Source organism: Sitodiplosis mosellana, unplaced genomic scaffold (assembly GCF_009176505.1).
Source record: "Sitodiplosis mosellana isolate CC-2019 unplaced genomic scaffold, AAFC_SMos_1.0 Smas_scaffold_30, whole genome shotgun sequence".
Taxonomy (NCBI): domain Eukaryota; kingdom Metazoa; phylum Arthropoda; class Insecta; order Diptera; family Cecidomyiidae; genus Sitodiplosis; species Sitodiplosis mosellana.
Window position 1 is genome coordinate 1016479 of NW_022595272.1, and position 14129 is coordinate 1030607.

General features: G+C 34.6%; 5 protein-coding genes across 8 annotated transcripts; 4 read left to right on the forward strand and 1 right to left on the reverse strand.

The window, feature by feature from the left end:
• Positions 1-53: 53 nt before the first annotated feature.
• Positions 54-4891, reverse strand: LOC129569195 (glutathione synthetase-like). Of its 3 annotated transcripts, none has more exons than XM_055447806.1 (11): positions 4207-4891; positions 3924-4136; positions 3276-3433; positions 1823-1865; positions 1550-1675; positions 1351-1463; positions 1081-1259; positions 849-984; positions 706-778; positions 473-624; positions 54-341 (listed from the first exon to the last, which is right to left on the reverse strand). In XM_055447806.1, exons 1-11 carry the CDS (start codon positions 4345-4347, stop codon positions 212-214), a joined length of 1464 nt encoding a protein of 487 aa, XP_055303781.1. In that variant the 5' UTR covers positions 4348-4891; the 3' UTR covers positions 54-211. The 3 variants fall into 3 exon arrangements, 2 of the variants coding, with proteins under 2 accessions (XP_055303781.1, XP_055303782.1); XM_055447807.1 differs by lacking the exon at positions 3276-3433 and adding an exon at positions 2460-2596 and having other exon boundaries at positions 4207-4611; XR_008688020.1 differs by lacking the exons at positions 54-341; positions 473-624; positions 706-778; ... (1 more) ...; positions 1081-1259; positions 1351-1463 and adding an exon at positions 2460-2596 and having other exon boundaries at positions 1580-1675; positions 4207-4617.
• A 92-nt stretch (positions 4892-4983) lies between these two features.
• On the forward strand, positions 4984-6188 carry LOC129569200 (phosphatidylethanolamine-binding protein homolog F40A3.3-like). Its single transcript, XM_055447814.1, has 3 exons — positions 4984-5155; positions 5424-5764; positions 5869-6188. Exons 1-3 carry the CDS (start codon positions 5114-5116, stop codon positions 6005-6007), a joined length of 522 nt encoding a protein of 173 aa, XP_055303789.1. The 5' UTR covers positions 4984-5113; the 3' UTR covers positions 6008-6188.
• Positions 6189-6651: 463 nt separating this feature from the next.
• LOC129569198 (protein D3-like) lies at positions 6652-7497 on the forward strand. The gene is made up of 4 exons (XM_055447810.1): positions 6652-6786; positions 6852-7016; positions 7082-7257; positions 7359-7497. Exons 1-4 carry the CDS (start codon positions 6652-6654, stop codon positions 7495-7497), a joined length of 615 nt encoding a protein of 204 aa, XP_055303785.1.
• A 947-nt stretch (positions 7498-8444) lies between these two features.
• On the forward strand, positions 8445-12651 carry LOC129569199 (protein D1-like). The gene is made up of 3 exons (XM_055447811.1): positions 8445-8789; positions 8853-9190; positions 9266-12651. The coding sequence occupies exons 1-3, from the start codon at positions 8622-8624 to the stop codon at positions 9402-9404; spliced, it is 645 nt and encodes a 214-aa protein (XP_055303786.1). The 5' UTR covers positions 8445-8621; the 3' UTR covers positions 9405-12651.
• A 141-nt stretch (positions 12652-12792) lies between these two features.
• LOC129569197 (protein D1-like) lies at positions 12793-14082 on the forward strand. Of its 2 annotated transcripts, XM_055447809.1 has the most exons (4): positions 12793-12961; positions 13032-13065; positions 13162-13372; positions 13648-14082. In XM_055447809.1, exons 1-4 carry the CDS (start codon positions 12827-12829, stop codon positions 13784-13786), a joined length of 519 nt encoding a protein of 172 aa, XP_055303784.1. In that variant the 5' UTR covers positions 12793-12826; the 3' UTR covers positions 13787-14082. The 2 variants fall into 2 exon arrangements, with proteins under 2 accessions (XP_055303784.1, XP_055303783.1); XM_055447808.1 differs by having other exon boundaries at positions 13032-13372.
• The last annotated feature ends 47 nt before the right edge of the window (positions 14083-14129 follow it).

Below are 14129 nucleotides of genomic sequence, written 5' to 3' on the forward strand. Positions count from 1 at the left end.
ATAAGTATCAATGGTACGCATCATCGTTAATGGTGGTTAATAAAAGGTTGAGATTTTCAGGTGTCAGAATTTCATTTTTATTGATGTGGAATGTACATAATATATATTCTTAAACATTTGTGTATATCATCTTCATAACAAAAATAAACAATCAAGAGGTGCAATTTGAGTAACAACAAAAAAAAAACAATAGGAACGCAGTGCGGATGATTCAATCATCGTACAGATAAGGGCTGTCAAGTGCCCCAGAACCAGCCGCAACACCGCCTTCATTCGATTTTTCTAATTTTGTACGTAACATGTGGCCACAGTGTGCATTGTACACGATTGCTTTCTTGTCACTACGGAAGATAAACGTATATCAAACAAACATTTAGCATGATATTTGCTTAGGAAAAAAGCGTTTAGAGTTCAAGTTCAATAATCTGTTGAATCTCGAGTGTCCATCAAGTATGGAAAGTACTCCACTTACCCGATAACAGCTCCGAAAATACCAAGCTCAGAAACCAAATCAACAAGTGGTGGTGGTGACGGTCCACTCGGCCGAATCATGTATCCCTTTGAAATTGGAGGAAATATGCGCTCCATTAAAATCCAAGCACTACGCTCAACCTCCGACATTTTCTGAAGAAAAATGTAAACAATGCATTTACTTTGTACAATCTCTTAATCACAATTCAAATAGACAGTAATGTTAACACCTACACGTAACACATCTGGAATATCATGACCATAAACATTATTTCCGCCACCCTCGCGTTGCGGTTTCAACACGTATCTGCATAAAGATGCAGAAAATGAATTATAATAATATCTTCTTTTAAATGTCATACGCATCATAAACTCACTTGGCTGGATCCGTTAAAACCATTCTCAATGCATTTTGTCCTTCGTCAGTGTTGCTGTCCATCGAATAAAGACCGGTGAATATATCGGTTATTGCTTTGATTTTGATGTCATCGGTTAGGAAACGTTTCAGGATACCTGGTTAAAAGAGAATAAAATTGCTTTGATGCTATAATTTCATTTTTAATTGTTTGTAATTTCACTTCCACCATCTTATGGAATGTGTATACACACCTGGTTTGGCAAGAGCTTGTTGAACTTTTTTTGTACCAGCAAGATGATATCCAATTGATGGGCACTTAATTGCGACAGACTTTTCAATGAGGTAGCGTGCGTCCCACTCATTCTGACTTGGATAGTGGCCTGGTTCATATCCGGCACGGAAATATACTACTGATATGACGGTATCGTTCCTAAAATTGAAGAAGAGAGATGCAACTATTCATTATTCTGTCTTTTTCGATTGTATTTCATTGAACTAGTCTTCAGAAAACAAACTCTTACACTTTGAGCTCATTATTCGGTCCCAATGAAGCCTGTTGATGGATCTCGGTCAATGTTTTCCGAATGACTTTTATGTGTGGGTGTTTTTCACGAATGTAAAATTCATGGAATCTCTGAAATAAACATCAGTATTCAATTATATTTCATTCAAATGTTGAAAGAACGTTCGCATGCGAGCACTAAATTAGTGTTACATTACCTGATCACATATATTATAGGTAACACCTTCGACAACAAATAGGATTGCAGCATTTGAAATGGCCTGAAGATTCCAAGCTTCAACCATTCCTTCGCACAATCCAGCTAAGGCACCATTCAATGGCAACTAAAATAGAATGCAAAACAATTAAACGTTCTGTGGTTTTCATTTTCGAAATGAATTCTATGAATTTTGCACCAACGTTAAGTTTAAAGTCACTACTAAGAAATGTCCATTAAATTGTTGTAAATTTTATTATACACAAGCACTTACGTTTTTCACTTTATCAGCATAATTCAATTCCGATAGCACAAAGCTACGAGGGAAAATTATTAAGAATTGTTATGGTTAAAAAATACCGTGTCCATTAAAATGTTTTAATTTTTTTTTTTTTGTTTTGGTTGTTTTATAAGAGCGGTCACAAATGATATGAAAAACAGTATTGAATGGAGTGCATTTCGTTCCATTTTGAAAACACATATCTTATTATTTTACTTTGTAATTTTTACAATCATGAAATAGGATTTCGATGAAGAGAAAGTGGAACAAGTTTGACTTTTTTTTTTTTGTTTGCGGTGTATATAAAGCGAAGTGAATAGGTCAATAACATATGGGTTTCAATTCTCATTTATAAAATGTTGATTGTTTGCATAAATTCAGGTTGGCCGAAAGAAAAATCAAAAGACGAAAATGATAAAAATAAGAATTTGGAAGAGATAAAAGCAACATTTTAGTGGGGAATGGGTTATAAAAAAAAATGAAAACTATAAAACTAAATGTGTTCGGTTTGATTCTTAGGAGAGAGAAATTAGCGGTTTGACAGTCATATAAGGGACGATAATAAAACACAAAGCAATGACAAAAAGGGAAAATAAATACAAAATTGTGTGTTGTTTGTAAGATTGAATACCTATGCAGTGGATGGAATTTGCTCGAAATACCCGCAAAACTAGAGGCGATTGTGTTGAATTCCACCTGCTTTATTTCGTTTAATTCCAACGAATGGACCATATAGTCAGATCGGAATAGGCCAAGGGATCTAGTCTCCTGAAAATGATAACGTTTTCCATTTTGGTTTTGTGCTCTAATTCTCTCTCTCTCTCTCTTACTTTTACAAGTATGTATTAATTGATACATATCCGCCGCCAATTAAATTTTACCGTGCAGTCTACTAATTCACCCACACTGGAGCGGAATTAAAAACAACATTTGAAAATTCATTTGTGACCTGTGCTTGGAAAACGATTTTTTTTAAACACAAAACAAAAATAACTAAACAAACGACAAGTGTATGTGTATGTATGCGTGTTATTATTTACGGAACAACTGTTGTGCTAATGACGAAAAGGTCAGTGGTACAAGGGAAAAAGGTTTAACGTCAAATATCACATGTTAATATGATGTCTCTTGAGTTGGTAACAGTATGTGAAGCACGACCATAATATTAAATGCGATTCCCATGGAAACCGGTTGCACGTGTGTAGATTTTGCGGTTGGTGTGCACTGGTCATACAACGTTTTACAACGCACATAAAATGTCTGTGTCTTATTCCATAACCATGTGACTGACATTCAATTGTGTTTATCAGGCGTAAAAGCACTCAATTCAGTAGTTTTATTTATACATCTATGGCTCGACCAAGTTTTGGTTTGTTTTCCGAAGGAAACATATGTATTTTTTATTTTGTTCTAGAAAATATTGATTGAAATGGATGAATAGAATAACCTTTGTATTTCTCTACTTATTGGACCTAAATGCCCGAACCCCGAAGCGATGGTATTGATTTCAACTTGTTTCCAACAGCAATATGGTCGTTTATGATCGTTATCAGTGCAGCGTGACTCTAGCATCAAATCCGATCTCAATAGTCCCAATGATAATGACTGCCATGAGTGTGTGTGTGTTTATGTCAAATCAAGTATGTTCGAAAAAATGTTTAACACCAAATAGGATCAAAATTCAGATTACTTATGATATAGGGAAAAAAATCGCCTTTCTCATACTTTGACTGAATGTGCTTCTCACATAGAACGAAAATAGATCTGGCATTGCGGTTAAAAATAGAGAAGTGGAGCAAATGCACAAATGGGTTTCTGCATCCACCATTATTTGGTGGGACAAAAACGGAAAATTGGCACTACAACAATAAAAAGATCATGTTCAAAGTGAACTACAACAGAAAAAAAATATAAACTAGTAATGGAAATTGATAACAATAACATTTGACAGCTTCAGAGCACATAATATATACGAATTTTACAACTTTTGATTGAACAACACCGAATCGCAATGCGACTTTCGCTGTGCGGCTGTCATTTGTTACAACAATGATTTTGCAAATTTGTTTATCTAATCTGAAATTTCATTACGTACTTGTGCCGATTCATCGGCTAGAATTTTTTCGTAGATATTGAACAGATTTCGAGTGAACTCATCGACCTTGATCGTGTTTGCAAGCGTTTCACGAAGGAATTCCGTGTCATGTGCAACCCAATGCATCAATTCATTAAGTATTGGCTGCAAACGTACAGCCTTCTCGAATTCACGACGTGGAAACAATGTTGGCAACAGTATAAATGGTGCAAACTGGAAAAAGTCATAAGTTGGAATTACAAGTTATTGCGCTTACGTTCCCAAAAAGTACAATTTAACATACCTGAACTGAATCCTCGGAAAAGTCGGCCTTTGATCTCATTGCGGCGCCATGCATTATCGCCCAATCTTTCGCTTTCGAGATTACTTCATTCAAAGTTTCCTCATCGATTGGAAATGGAATACACGATCCTAAATCCGGCATTTTTCTTGATTATATACTTTTCAGAACCAAAAATGAAAACAAAAAAAAAACTACGTATTGCTGTGAATCATATGATACACAATTGACACCGCACTAATGCAAACTAACGAGTAAATTCACAACGTCGATGGAATGAAGTTGACGATAAATTTTCAAGAAACAAGAAAAATGGTTTTAAGAAGAATTAAATTTTACTATTTCCCTGATTAGATAGAATTATATGGTGTTTGTGAATTTTATACAATAAAATACTTTGACGTTTCTGTGATAGTTCGAACGTGTGACATTTCACGAATTGTGGCGTGTGCGTGACACACAACGATAATTTGAATTGTGTTCTTTCCTTAGGTTCGTACATTCAAATGTGATTCATGGAATAGCAAAAAGTTCAAATACATTTTTTTGATTGCTCACAATTTTGGACAAACTATTTTTCACATTTTGGATGTTGATAAATGGGAAAAAATGAATCTTGTCCTATTAAAAAATCATTTATGACAACATTTCGACTGTTTTAATCTGTTAGTACTACGTTCAGGTATGTAAATTCAGAAGTCTATTATTATTTTGCATTACAAACATCTGCATTATTATCAAGTTCACATATTCATTCGTTGTCTATCAAATAAGAAACGATAAATTGAGATTTAGTGTGGAAGAACCGTCAGCTGGGACAGTTCACGTTTTTTCATTCAGTGAATAGCTAATATAATAAACGTTGATTATTCAATATCGATACAATAATTTGATCGAAAAAATTCGGTGGATGCAGAAATACCAGAAAAATCCAAGAATTAAATTGTTCAGTGTAAATTCTTTTTTTTTCTTTCGAATAACCGTTCTGTTCATGAAACATTGTAAAAAAGAAAAGTCCATGATGAAATCGTTTTTTGTGTTGGTCATGATAACTGCGTTTTGCAATGGTGACGAGTCGTCCGATTTGCAAAAGGCATTCGTTGATAATGAAGTTATTTCCGCCCTAAAAACGGCTCCTACAATGATTTTGAGTGTAAGATTTGGTTACATTTCAAAAACTTCTCAACAAGCTAAAGTTTTTCACGTCATATTGTTCATAGGTCTCGTATCCAGGTGATATCGCCGTTAACTTAGGCAACGAATTGAAACCAATGCAAACTAAAGATAAACCAGAAGTTAAATGGGAAGCTGAAAAGGGGGCCTTTTACACGCTGATTAAAATTGACCTTGATGCACCAAATCGAAAAAAGCCAATATGGTCTGAAATTCGTCATTGGCTTGTGATGAATATTCCTGAAGTTGAGGTAGAAAAAGGAGACGAGATAGTTGAATATATTGGAGCTGGTCCACCGCCTGATGGTGGTTTACATCGCTACGTCTTTTTGGTGTTCAAACAGCCAAATGGGAGAATTGAACACAACGAACCGCGTTCGACAAAGCAGTTAATTGCAATTACTTTATTACCTATTTATTTTTTATCTATTTGAATACATTGTAACAAAGTTTCATGCCAACCATATTATCGCAATTTTGTACAATTTTCAGGCAATGGATTAATAGGGCAAATACATCTGTAATTGAATTCATGCGAAAATACAAATTGGGTGATCCCGAATATGGAAACTTCTATCAAGGGCAATGGGATGAATACAGTGATATTCTTAAGGCACAATTGATGGGATGAATATTTCCTTCCTTGATCGAAAGATATTGACTTCAACAACTGATCTGAAGTTAAAACATCAATGAAAATTAAATGATTTGCACGAATATCAAATAATTTCCATAAAAATCAGCAGGTATCTCATGAATAGGGTTTTTAATGCACATCTTTAGCATGTTAAAATCTTTGGCACTGGTTTTATGGCTTCCCGCAAATGATTTTATCAATTTTTGATTTGGTGAAAGATTGGTACTGGGTTGCCACATTTAAGTATTTTATGAATGTTTAAAAATGTTATGGAAAAATATAAAACGAAATCAGAAACAACACCAAAACAATGACTTTCATTCGAAGATTGTAAATCGTTCTCCCGATAACATTTTTTTACTTTTCATTGAACACCATGCAAAAATGTTGCATATTTGTATCTTCTCTAATATTGTTTAAACAATTAACAATGAATTTATTCTATTCATCTAACCTATTGTTTATAATTGTTCAATCGTCTACAAATAAACTTGAAAGTGGAAAATGAAAAGAGGGAAGAGTTCATTCAGTGGAAAAGTGGGAGAAATCTTTGTTGCATTGTGCAGTTCCGAGTCGCAATTGTCGGTGCACGCTTTATTCTAAGTTAGTTATTCGAAAGAATCGTACGCTGATTGAAGATGAAAACGGTTTTTATATTAATTGCAATAGCTGCAATTTGCAGCTCATATACGCCAGTCGACGTGAAAGAGGCATTTTTGGATAACAAAATCGTTCCGGACGTGTTGGAAAACGCTCCAAAAAAGATAATCAATGTAAGAAGTGAATAAGAAGAAAAACTTAATGTCGATCCACTTTTGAAATTGATTGTATTTTAAAGGTTTCCTATCCGAACGGAGTTATCGTGAAACTTGGCGAAGAACTAACACCAACACAAGTGAAAAAGGCACCATGGGTCACTTGGGAAGCTGAAGAAGATGCGTTTTATACATTAATGATGGTGGATCCAGATGCTCCCAGTAGAGAAGATCCAAATTTGCGACAGGTTCGAATTTCTTTGTTCAACAATCACACAGTCATCAAAAATAATAAAATATGATATACTTAAAGGTTCGCCATTGGCTGGTCATGAATATTCCCGAGTCTTTTGTTGAAAGTGGAGACGAAATTATCGAGTATCTAGGCTCAGGTGCTAAAGAAGGCACTGGCTTGCATCGTTATATATTCTTAGTTTATAAGCAACGTGACGGGATCATAGAGCATAATGAGGCACGTTCAACAAACAGGTCGGTAACAATTCAAGTTCAAGATTATTATCATTCAAATTTCGAAATCATCGAAATGATGACATATTCGTTAAATTCTTTAAATAAATAATTTATTCCAGGATGCGTGCTAACCGATTGGTCACTTCAGCATCGGAATTTGCAGAAAGATACAACTTGGGTGAACCAGAATTTGGAAACTTTTTCCAAGCTCAATATGACGAGTCCGTAGATCGTTTACATGCACGATTTATTGATTAGTATATACTTGATTTGTATTTCTATCATCTCTCTTTTTGACTCAAATCAATTCAGTTCAAATAATTGACAACACATTTTTCGGTTGTCAAAAGTGAAAATTTAATGCGGAAATAAATTATTATTATTGAAGAGAAGCAAAAAATTCTCTTTATTTCAATCCATTGAATTATTTTCATTTCAATCTCACGAGCAAGTATGAAACATTTTGGAGCCTTACTACTTTTATATTTGATAATTTTCAAAATAGGAAGCTCCGAATCAGAATGCAACGAAGTTGTAACGATGCTGAATAAACGATAAACTTTTAAGCACGCAATGCGTTTTTTACAGTGAATAACAAAAAGCGGATGATTAAAAATGGCATTGAACGGTTTGTTTCTTTTCGATAAACTGGTGAACTTAAGCAATTTCAAACATTCATTTAATTGATCCATAATAATGTGTAACGGAAATATAGTATGGTGAGAAATAGAGATTTATATCTACTTAGTTATTTCACGTAAAAAAGTATTCATCTCGGGTAATTTCTTGATAGCATTGCTTCCGTTTATTTCATCAAGTTCCTCATTTTCGAATACATTTTGCAACTGCCATTGATGGCATTAAGCTGAAATTTTTTTTTTGCCATTTGCGATAGCCAATTTGTTTACAACAAAGACCGGTCTTCGTACATTAAAACAACAGTGAAGTTAATGCCATTTGTCGCACCAATCAGTGAAAGAAATTTGAATGGTGAACACAATTCACGCATTATGTGTGCGTGATTTGTAGTGTCAACGGAATTTTGTGATAAATCGTCTATCATTAAACAAATAACGAACATTTTCATTCACAAACTACGGACAAACAGTCGCGAGCACGTTTTTTCACTCGATCAATTCACTTTCTGAATAAATTAGGGCTGCTTGGTATTTGGAAAAAAAGACAACCGTTGCAATAGTGGCAACATTTTTAATTGTTCACATCTGTCATTTCATGACGTTTGATTAATTCATGTGTAAAAACTAGATTGTTTTTTTTTTTCGTTCAGTGTGTCGATAAGCACTTGGAAATTCGCAAATCAGTACAAATCAATTGATAACATTTCAGTCGACTTGCCATTGATTTAAAGACACACGTCAGTAATGCAAAAGAAGTTGATACTAACGACAACGATAATAATAATAGCTTTCGTACTAATTGCAATGGCTGCATTTATTGATTCATATACGTCGTCCGAGGTAGAGAAAGCCTTTACCGATAATGAAATTGTTCCGGATATTTTGAACGCGAGTCCAAAGAAGATTATCAATGTAAGATTTATAATTTAACCAGAAAAATAGTAGAAGAAAACAATTGTTCCGATTCATTTCAAGGTATCATACCCAAGCGGTGTCACAGTTAGTCTGGGCAATGAATTAACGCCGACACAAGTAAAAGATGTGCCACAAGTTTCGTGGAAAGCCGAAAATGGAGCTTACTATACGTTACTGATGACAGATCCAGATGCTCCATCGCGTGTTTCACCAACTTTCAGAGAAGTTCGGCATTGGCTTATCTTCAATATTTTGGAATCGGATATAACATCGGGCGAAGAAGTGTTTGAGTACAGAGGTTCGGGCCCTCCGAAAGGCACCAATTTGCATCGTTACATCTTTTTGGTTTTCAAACAACCTGGAATAATTCAACACACCGAGCCGCATGTGTCCAATAAGTAGGGAACAATTTGATCATTACTTCAATTCATATATATAATTCTTTTTGAATGTTTTTTTCTTCCACCTAATAGGAGTCGGGCGAATCGATTTATGACTTCCGTGTCAGAGTTGTTAAAAAAATACAACTTGGGCGATCCGGAATTTGGAAACTTCTTCCAAGCCCAATACGATGCATATGTTGACATAATTCAAGCACAAAGCACGGAATGAAAACACATTCTTCATCGTTCAATAAGTGATCTTATTATTGGGAACATTCCGTGTCATCATATTTAACGTCGATTATATAATTTTAGCTGCTAAAAACATTTCTGGGCGGTGGTTTTCTCTTTTCAGTTTTTATTTTTTTTATCTATGTTTTGCAATCGATAAAGTTCAGTTTTCAAGATTTAAATTTTTTCTTCAATGGGTTTTCGTTATTCTTGTGCATTTTTGAAACTATTTCTCCTTGCGTTGATCTTTAGATAAGGGAGATAAGTTGTGTAAGAGAATGACGTTTGTGTTTGATTAATAAACAATTTTTTTTTTCCGTAATAACAGAAAACTTTATTGATTATTTATAATATTATTTACAAAATTTCTGTTTGTTTTGTTGTTTCGTTTTTGTAAATGCCTGTTGCTTTACGTAAGAAATATCTCTCTACTTTTCGAAATTTTTCCATTTGGTGCGATGATATTTGCATCCAGCAAGCACAGGCATATAGTATTATCGGTCTAATTAGTTGTTTGTACATTAGTATTTTTACATTAGTCGCGAGGTACTTGGAGGACAATGCATTCCTGAGCAGTGCTTTCGCTATGTTTACTTTACTTAGAATGTGCTGAACCTGATCATTGAATCTAAAGTTACTTGAAATGACTATTCCTAAATATTTTACTTTTTTGCATTTTTGGATTATCGTTTCATTTAGTTTCAATTCGATGTTTATCGCTTTTTTCCTAATTGATCTGGCTAAATCTTTATAGTGGCCTACGATTGAAATTGCTTCGGTTTTTTGCTCATTGAGTTTTAATTTCCAGCATTTGATTTAATTTGATATTTTTGTTAAGTAAGCATTCATTTCGTTTTGTGCTTCTCTTATTTTATCGGTCGTTGTGTATATTATTGTGTCGTCGGCGAACATAAGTCGTTTGATTGATGTTTTTGTAGTGCTGCTCGGTTTCGGGAAATCGTTTGTGTATAGCAGGTAGAGTATCGCCAATAGAATGCCGCCTTGTGGTGCGCCTGCTACGATTGGTTTCGGTTTCGATGATTTGCCATTGATTTGTACGGTAAAAGTGCGTTCGAAGAGATAGTTTTTAATTAGGCAAATTGTCGTTTTATCGAATTTCATGACGTGCATTTTGTAGATGAGTGCTTTGTGCCAGATCGTGTCGAATGCTGCTTGGAAGTCGAGTAAGACTGCAATGGTTGGTTCTCGCTTGTTTAGGCCTGCAATTACGTCTTCGATGAATTAAGCTGTTGCCATCTCAGTCGATTTGCCAGGCTGGAAGCCGAATTGGCACTCGCTGATGATTTTGTTTACATCACAATGGATTCGTATTCTCTTTTCGATGATTTTTTCGAGCAGTTTGCTGATGGCTGATTGTTGTGTGATTGGTCGATAGTTTTTGATGAGTGTGTTGTCTTTGCCAGGTTTCGCGATTGGTGTAATAACTCCAAATTTCCATGCCGACGGTATGTATTGCATGTTTATGATGTGATTGAATAGAATTGTGAGTGCTGTTATGAAGCAGTTTGGCATTTTCTTGAGCATATAATTTGATGTGCGGTCGAAGCCAGTGGATTTTTTCGTGTTTCGCATTTTGATGATGTCCTTCAGTTCATTGGTGCTAATGAATGTATTTTGCAGTTGTTCATATGGTGCATCGATGTTTTACTGATTTTGAGTGATGTCTTTGAAATTTGCTTGCACTTCCGATGAGAAAACGGTCACAGGTGTATTGTTTTTGTAGCTGTTGTAAACGGCGTTAACGAATGGTTCCATGGTAGATATCGTTTTGTTTGTTATTTTGTGTATATTATCAAAATGGGTGGCAAGCGCTTCGACTTTTTCTTCGTCGGTCACACATTTGTTTCTTTTTTGATCATTTGAGAACAATACATTTGGATTTTCACTGCGATTTTTGTAGTCGGTAATTTGTTTTATGTTTTTGAAGACGTTATTGTCGAGTTTTATATTTTTAATTTTATATTCGAGCTGACTTGACACATCAGTTTTTATTGAGTTTTCAATCATATTGTTTATTAGTCTCAAGTCGATGCATATTTTGTCGTAGTTGGCACGATTTTTATTCCGGTGTTTTTTCGCAAAATTCTCTTTTTTTCTTTGATTAGTTTGAGCGAGCGGTTCGATAATTTCATTGTGTCACTACAAAATTTAATGTCTGGCACGTATTTGTCGATTGCATTTCTATTAATAAACAATGTTTCACGAATGTGTCGTGATTAACACTATCAAAAAATTATTGCATCTATTTTTAGACTTAAAAGTTTAAGTTTTTTTTTTCTCGGCAAAATTGTTTGACGTACACCGCAAACCAACAAATAATTTTAGTCATATTTTTGTTTTCAAAATAAATCAGACCGAGAAAAATCTGAGATTTATAGTACCAGTTTCTGTCATTCATTGACACTGCATAACGAGCACTACGGTAGCTCAAAACTCGTTTAATAATATTGTTTGTTTGCGTGTGAAAATTCTGAAACAGGTTTGCTATTGTTATTTGACATCATTACACTGACTTTGCCATCTAAGATTTGCGACTGAACGCCACATTTGCAAGTCATAAGCTGTTTAGAGCTAGGGGAATATCACGCAAAAAATTCTATTGAATTTCTATTGATTTTTGCATTTTCTAAAAATTAATTTCAATTATATTACATTATGCGAGATATCTGAGATTTTTTTCATTTTGGTCGATTTTTGCAGATATTTTAATGCTGGAAGTGGTTTTTGGCGGATCCTCAGGATCGTTCAGAACTGCTCCCGATTCTGGAAGTGGGTTTTGGTGGATCTTCAGGATGGACCAGACTGGGTTTGGCAATGCCCTGGCCCATCTTGAGGATCCACTTCCAGAACCGGGAGCAGTACTAAACGATCCTGAGGATCCACCGAAACCCACTTCCAGCATTTTTGAAGCGGTAATGACGTCAGCACATGGTGAATATGAGTGAATAATACAGATTTTGCGAAATATTTGAAATAGCTTAGATTCCATTAGATTTTAATAAAATAAATGAGATAGAAATAAGTTTTGCGAATAAAAATTGCGTGATATTCCCCTAGGTTTAGAGCGATTGATTTTCAAAGGGTCATTTCGATCGTCGTTCATTTTTTTTTTGTAAATAATAATTTAGTCAAGTCAATTGTTCAGAACTGCAAAACAATTTTTAAGCATTTTCATGTTCACATTATTTTTGGTCAAGCAGCCTTTGGCGCTTGACCAGCTCATGTATAAATAGGCCGCGACATAGCGAAATAAGTTCAGTAATGTCATGTAACTTGGACGAACAACATCCATAGAAATAAATAGAAAAAGAAAATAGCTCGAGCATTTTTTATTGGTTTCGTTGCGTGATAAGATTCAACACAATTAATAATTGTTCAAAATATCAGATCAAAGTAATCATGAAACTCATTTCCTTATTATTTACGGTGACTGTGTTTTTTACATGCGCCGTGTCATCCGACGTAGAAAAAGCGTTTATTGACAGTGAAATTGTTCCAGATTCATTGAGCGTTGCCCCAAAGAAGATTGTGAACGTGAGTTTTTTTTTTGGAAGATTACTAAAAATGAAAATCATTTGACTTATTCTGGCTTCTACGTTTTAAGGTGTCATATCCAAACGGTGTTACTGTTAACTTGGGTAATAAGTTGACACCGACGCAAGTGAAAGATGTGCCTGAAGTGTCATGGGATGCTGATCAAAACGCTTATTATACTCTTTTCATGGTTGATCCAGATGCACCGTCACGAGAAAATCCACGGAATCGAGAGTTTAGACATTGGCTCGTGGTCAATATTCCAGGGAATGACGTTCAAAAAGGAGACGAAGTAATTGGTTTTATCGGATCTGGACCGCCAAAGGGGACTGGTTTTCATCGTTATGTTTATTTGGTTTACAAACAGCCAAATGGCATTATTCAACACAACGAACCACGTTCGACAAACAGGTGAATAGCAATCATGTTATACTTAAATAAGCTTGAATGAGTTTGTACAAAAATAGAAAGATTTCTTTCAAGAGTGCATATGAAAGTAGGTCATTTGTGACAATTCGAATTTAATACGTCAAATATTGGAAAGTTGTTAAAGAGAAAAGTTTGTATGAAATATCGAAAAAATCGAAAAATTGCAGAGTGTGAGATTAAGCAAAATTGTCCATCCAAGCTTGGATCAAGCTGAATCGATATTTCTACTAATTATCAATTTCTTATTTCTATCCCAGGAGCGGTGCCAACAGAGCGAAAACTTCAGCGTCAGAGTTTGCACAGAGATACAACTTGGGCGCACCAGAATTTGGCAACTTTTATGAAGCTCAATACGATGCATATGTTGACATTCTGAATGCACAATTGAAAGGATAGATTCATATTTTGCTTATTTAAATGTCAAAATTCAAAAGAAAATATATGCATTTTTAATTTCGTTATTTGAACACTAAAAATTATAGCAACGCTATGAAAACGGGCGTTTTATTTGAAAATTATTCCTTTGTTCAAAAAAAATGTTCAGTAAAAAATTATTTCTACTCTTCCAATCAATAAAATTATTAGAAAAACATCACTTTCTCTTTGCAAAGAGAAAGCAATTGCTTGCAAAAATCTAAATTCCGAAACTATTACAAAAGGTGTTTGTGATTTGGATAACGCACGGTTTGCTCAGTGTTCGTTGTGAATATCATCAATGAAGAATGAAGTGAATGACATT

Bases quoted from the DNA above. Each gene is read 5' to 3' on its own strand.
- LOC129569195 (XM_055447806.1), bottom strand. From the start codon at position 4,347: ATGCCGGATTTAGGATCGTGTATTCCATTTCCAATCGATGAGGAAACT. The intron at 779-848 runs GTGAGTTTATGA...ATCTTTATGCAG, and splicing joins GTTTTAACGGATCCAGCCAA to ATACGTGTTGAAACCGCAAC. The intron at 342-472 runs GTAAGTGGAGTA...TATCTTCCGTAG, and splicing joins ATTTTCGGAGCTGTTATCGG to TGACAAGAAAGCAATCGTGT.
- LOC129569200 (XM_055447814.1), top strand. From the start codon at position 5,114: ATGCAGAAATACCAGAAAAATCCAAGAATTAAATTGTTCAGT. The intron at 5,156-5,423 runs GTAAATTCTTTT...TATTGTTCATAG, and splicing joins CAAGAATTAAATTGTTCAGT to GTCTCGTATCCAGGTGATAT. The intron at 5,765-5,868 runs GTTAATTGCAAT...TACAATTTTCAG, and splicing joins GAACCGCGTTCGACAAAGCA to GCAATGGATTAATAGGGCAA.
- LOC129569198 (XM_055447810.1), top strand. From the start codon at position 6,652: ATGAAAACGGTTTTTATATTAATTGCAATAGCTGCAATTTGCAGCTCA. The intron at 6,787-6,851 runs GTAAGAAGTGAA...TGTATTTTAAAG, and splicing joins CTCCAAAAAAGATAATCAAT to GTTTCCTATCCGAACGGAGT. The intron at 7,017-7,081 runs GTTCGAATTTCT...ATATACTTAAAG, and splicing joins AAGATCCAAATTTGCGACAG to GTTCGCCATTGGCTGGTCAT.
- LOC129569199 (XM_055447811.1), top strand. From the start codon at position 8,622: ATGCAAAAGAAGTTGATACTAACGACAACGATAATAATAATAGCTTTC. The intron at 8,790-8,852 runs GTAAGATTTATA...ATTCATTTCAAG, and splicing joins GTCCAAAGAAGATTATCAAT to GTATCATACCCAAGCGGTGT. The intron at 9,191-9,265 runs GTAGGGAACAAT...TCCACCTAATAG, and splicing joins GAGCCGCATGTGTCCAATAA to GAGTCGGGCGAATCGATTTA.
- LOC129569197 (XM_055447808.1), top strand. From the start codon at position 12,827: ATGAAACTCATTTCCTTATTATTTACGGTGACTGTGTTTTTTACATGC. The intron at 12,962-13,031 runs GTGAGTTTTTTT...CTACGTTTTAAG, and splicing joins CCCCAAAGAAGATTGTGAAC to GTGTCATATCCAAACGGTGT. The intron at 13,373-13,647 runs GTGAATAGCAAT...TTTCTATCCCAG, and splicing joins GAACCACGTTCGACAAACAG to GAGCGGTGCCAACAGAGCGA.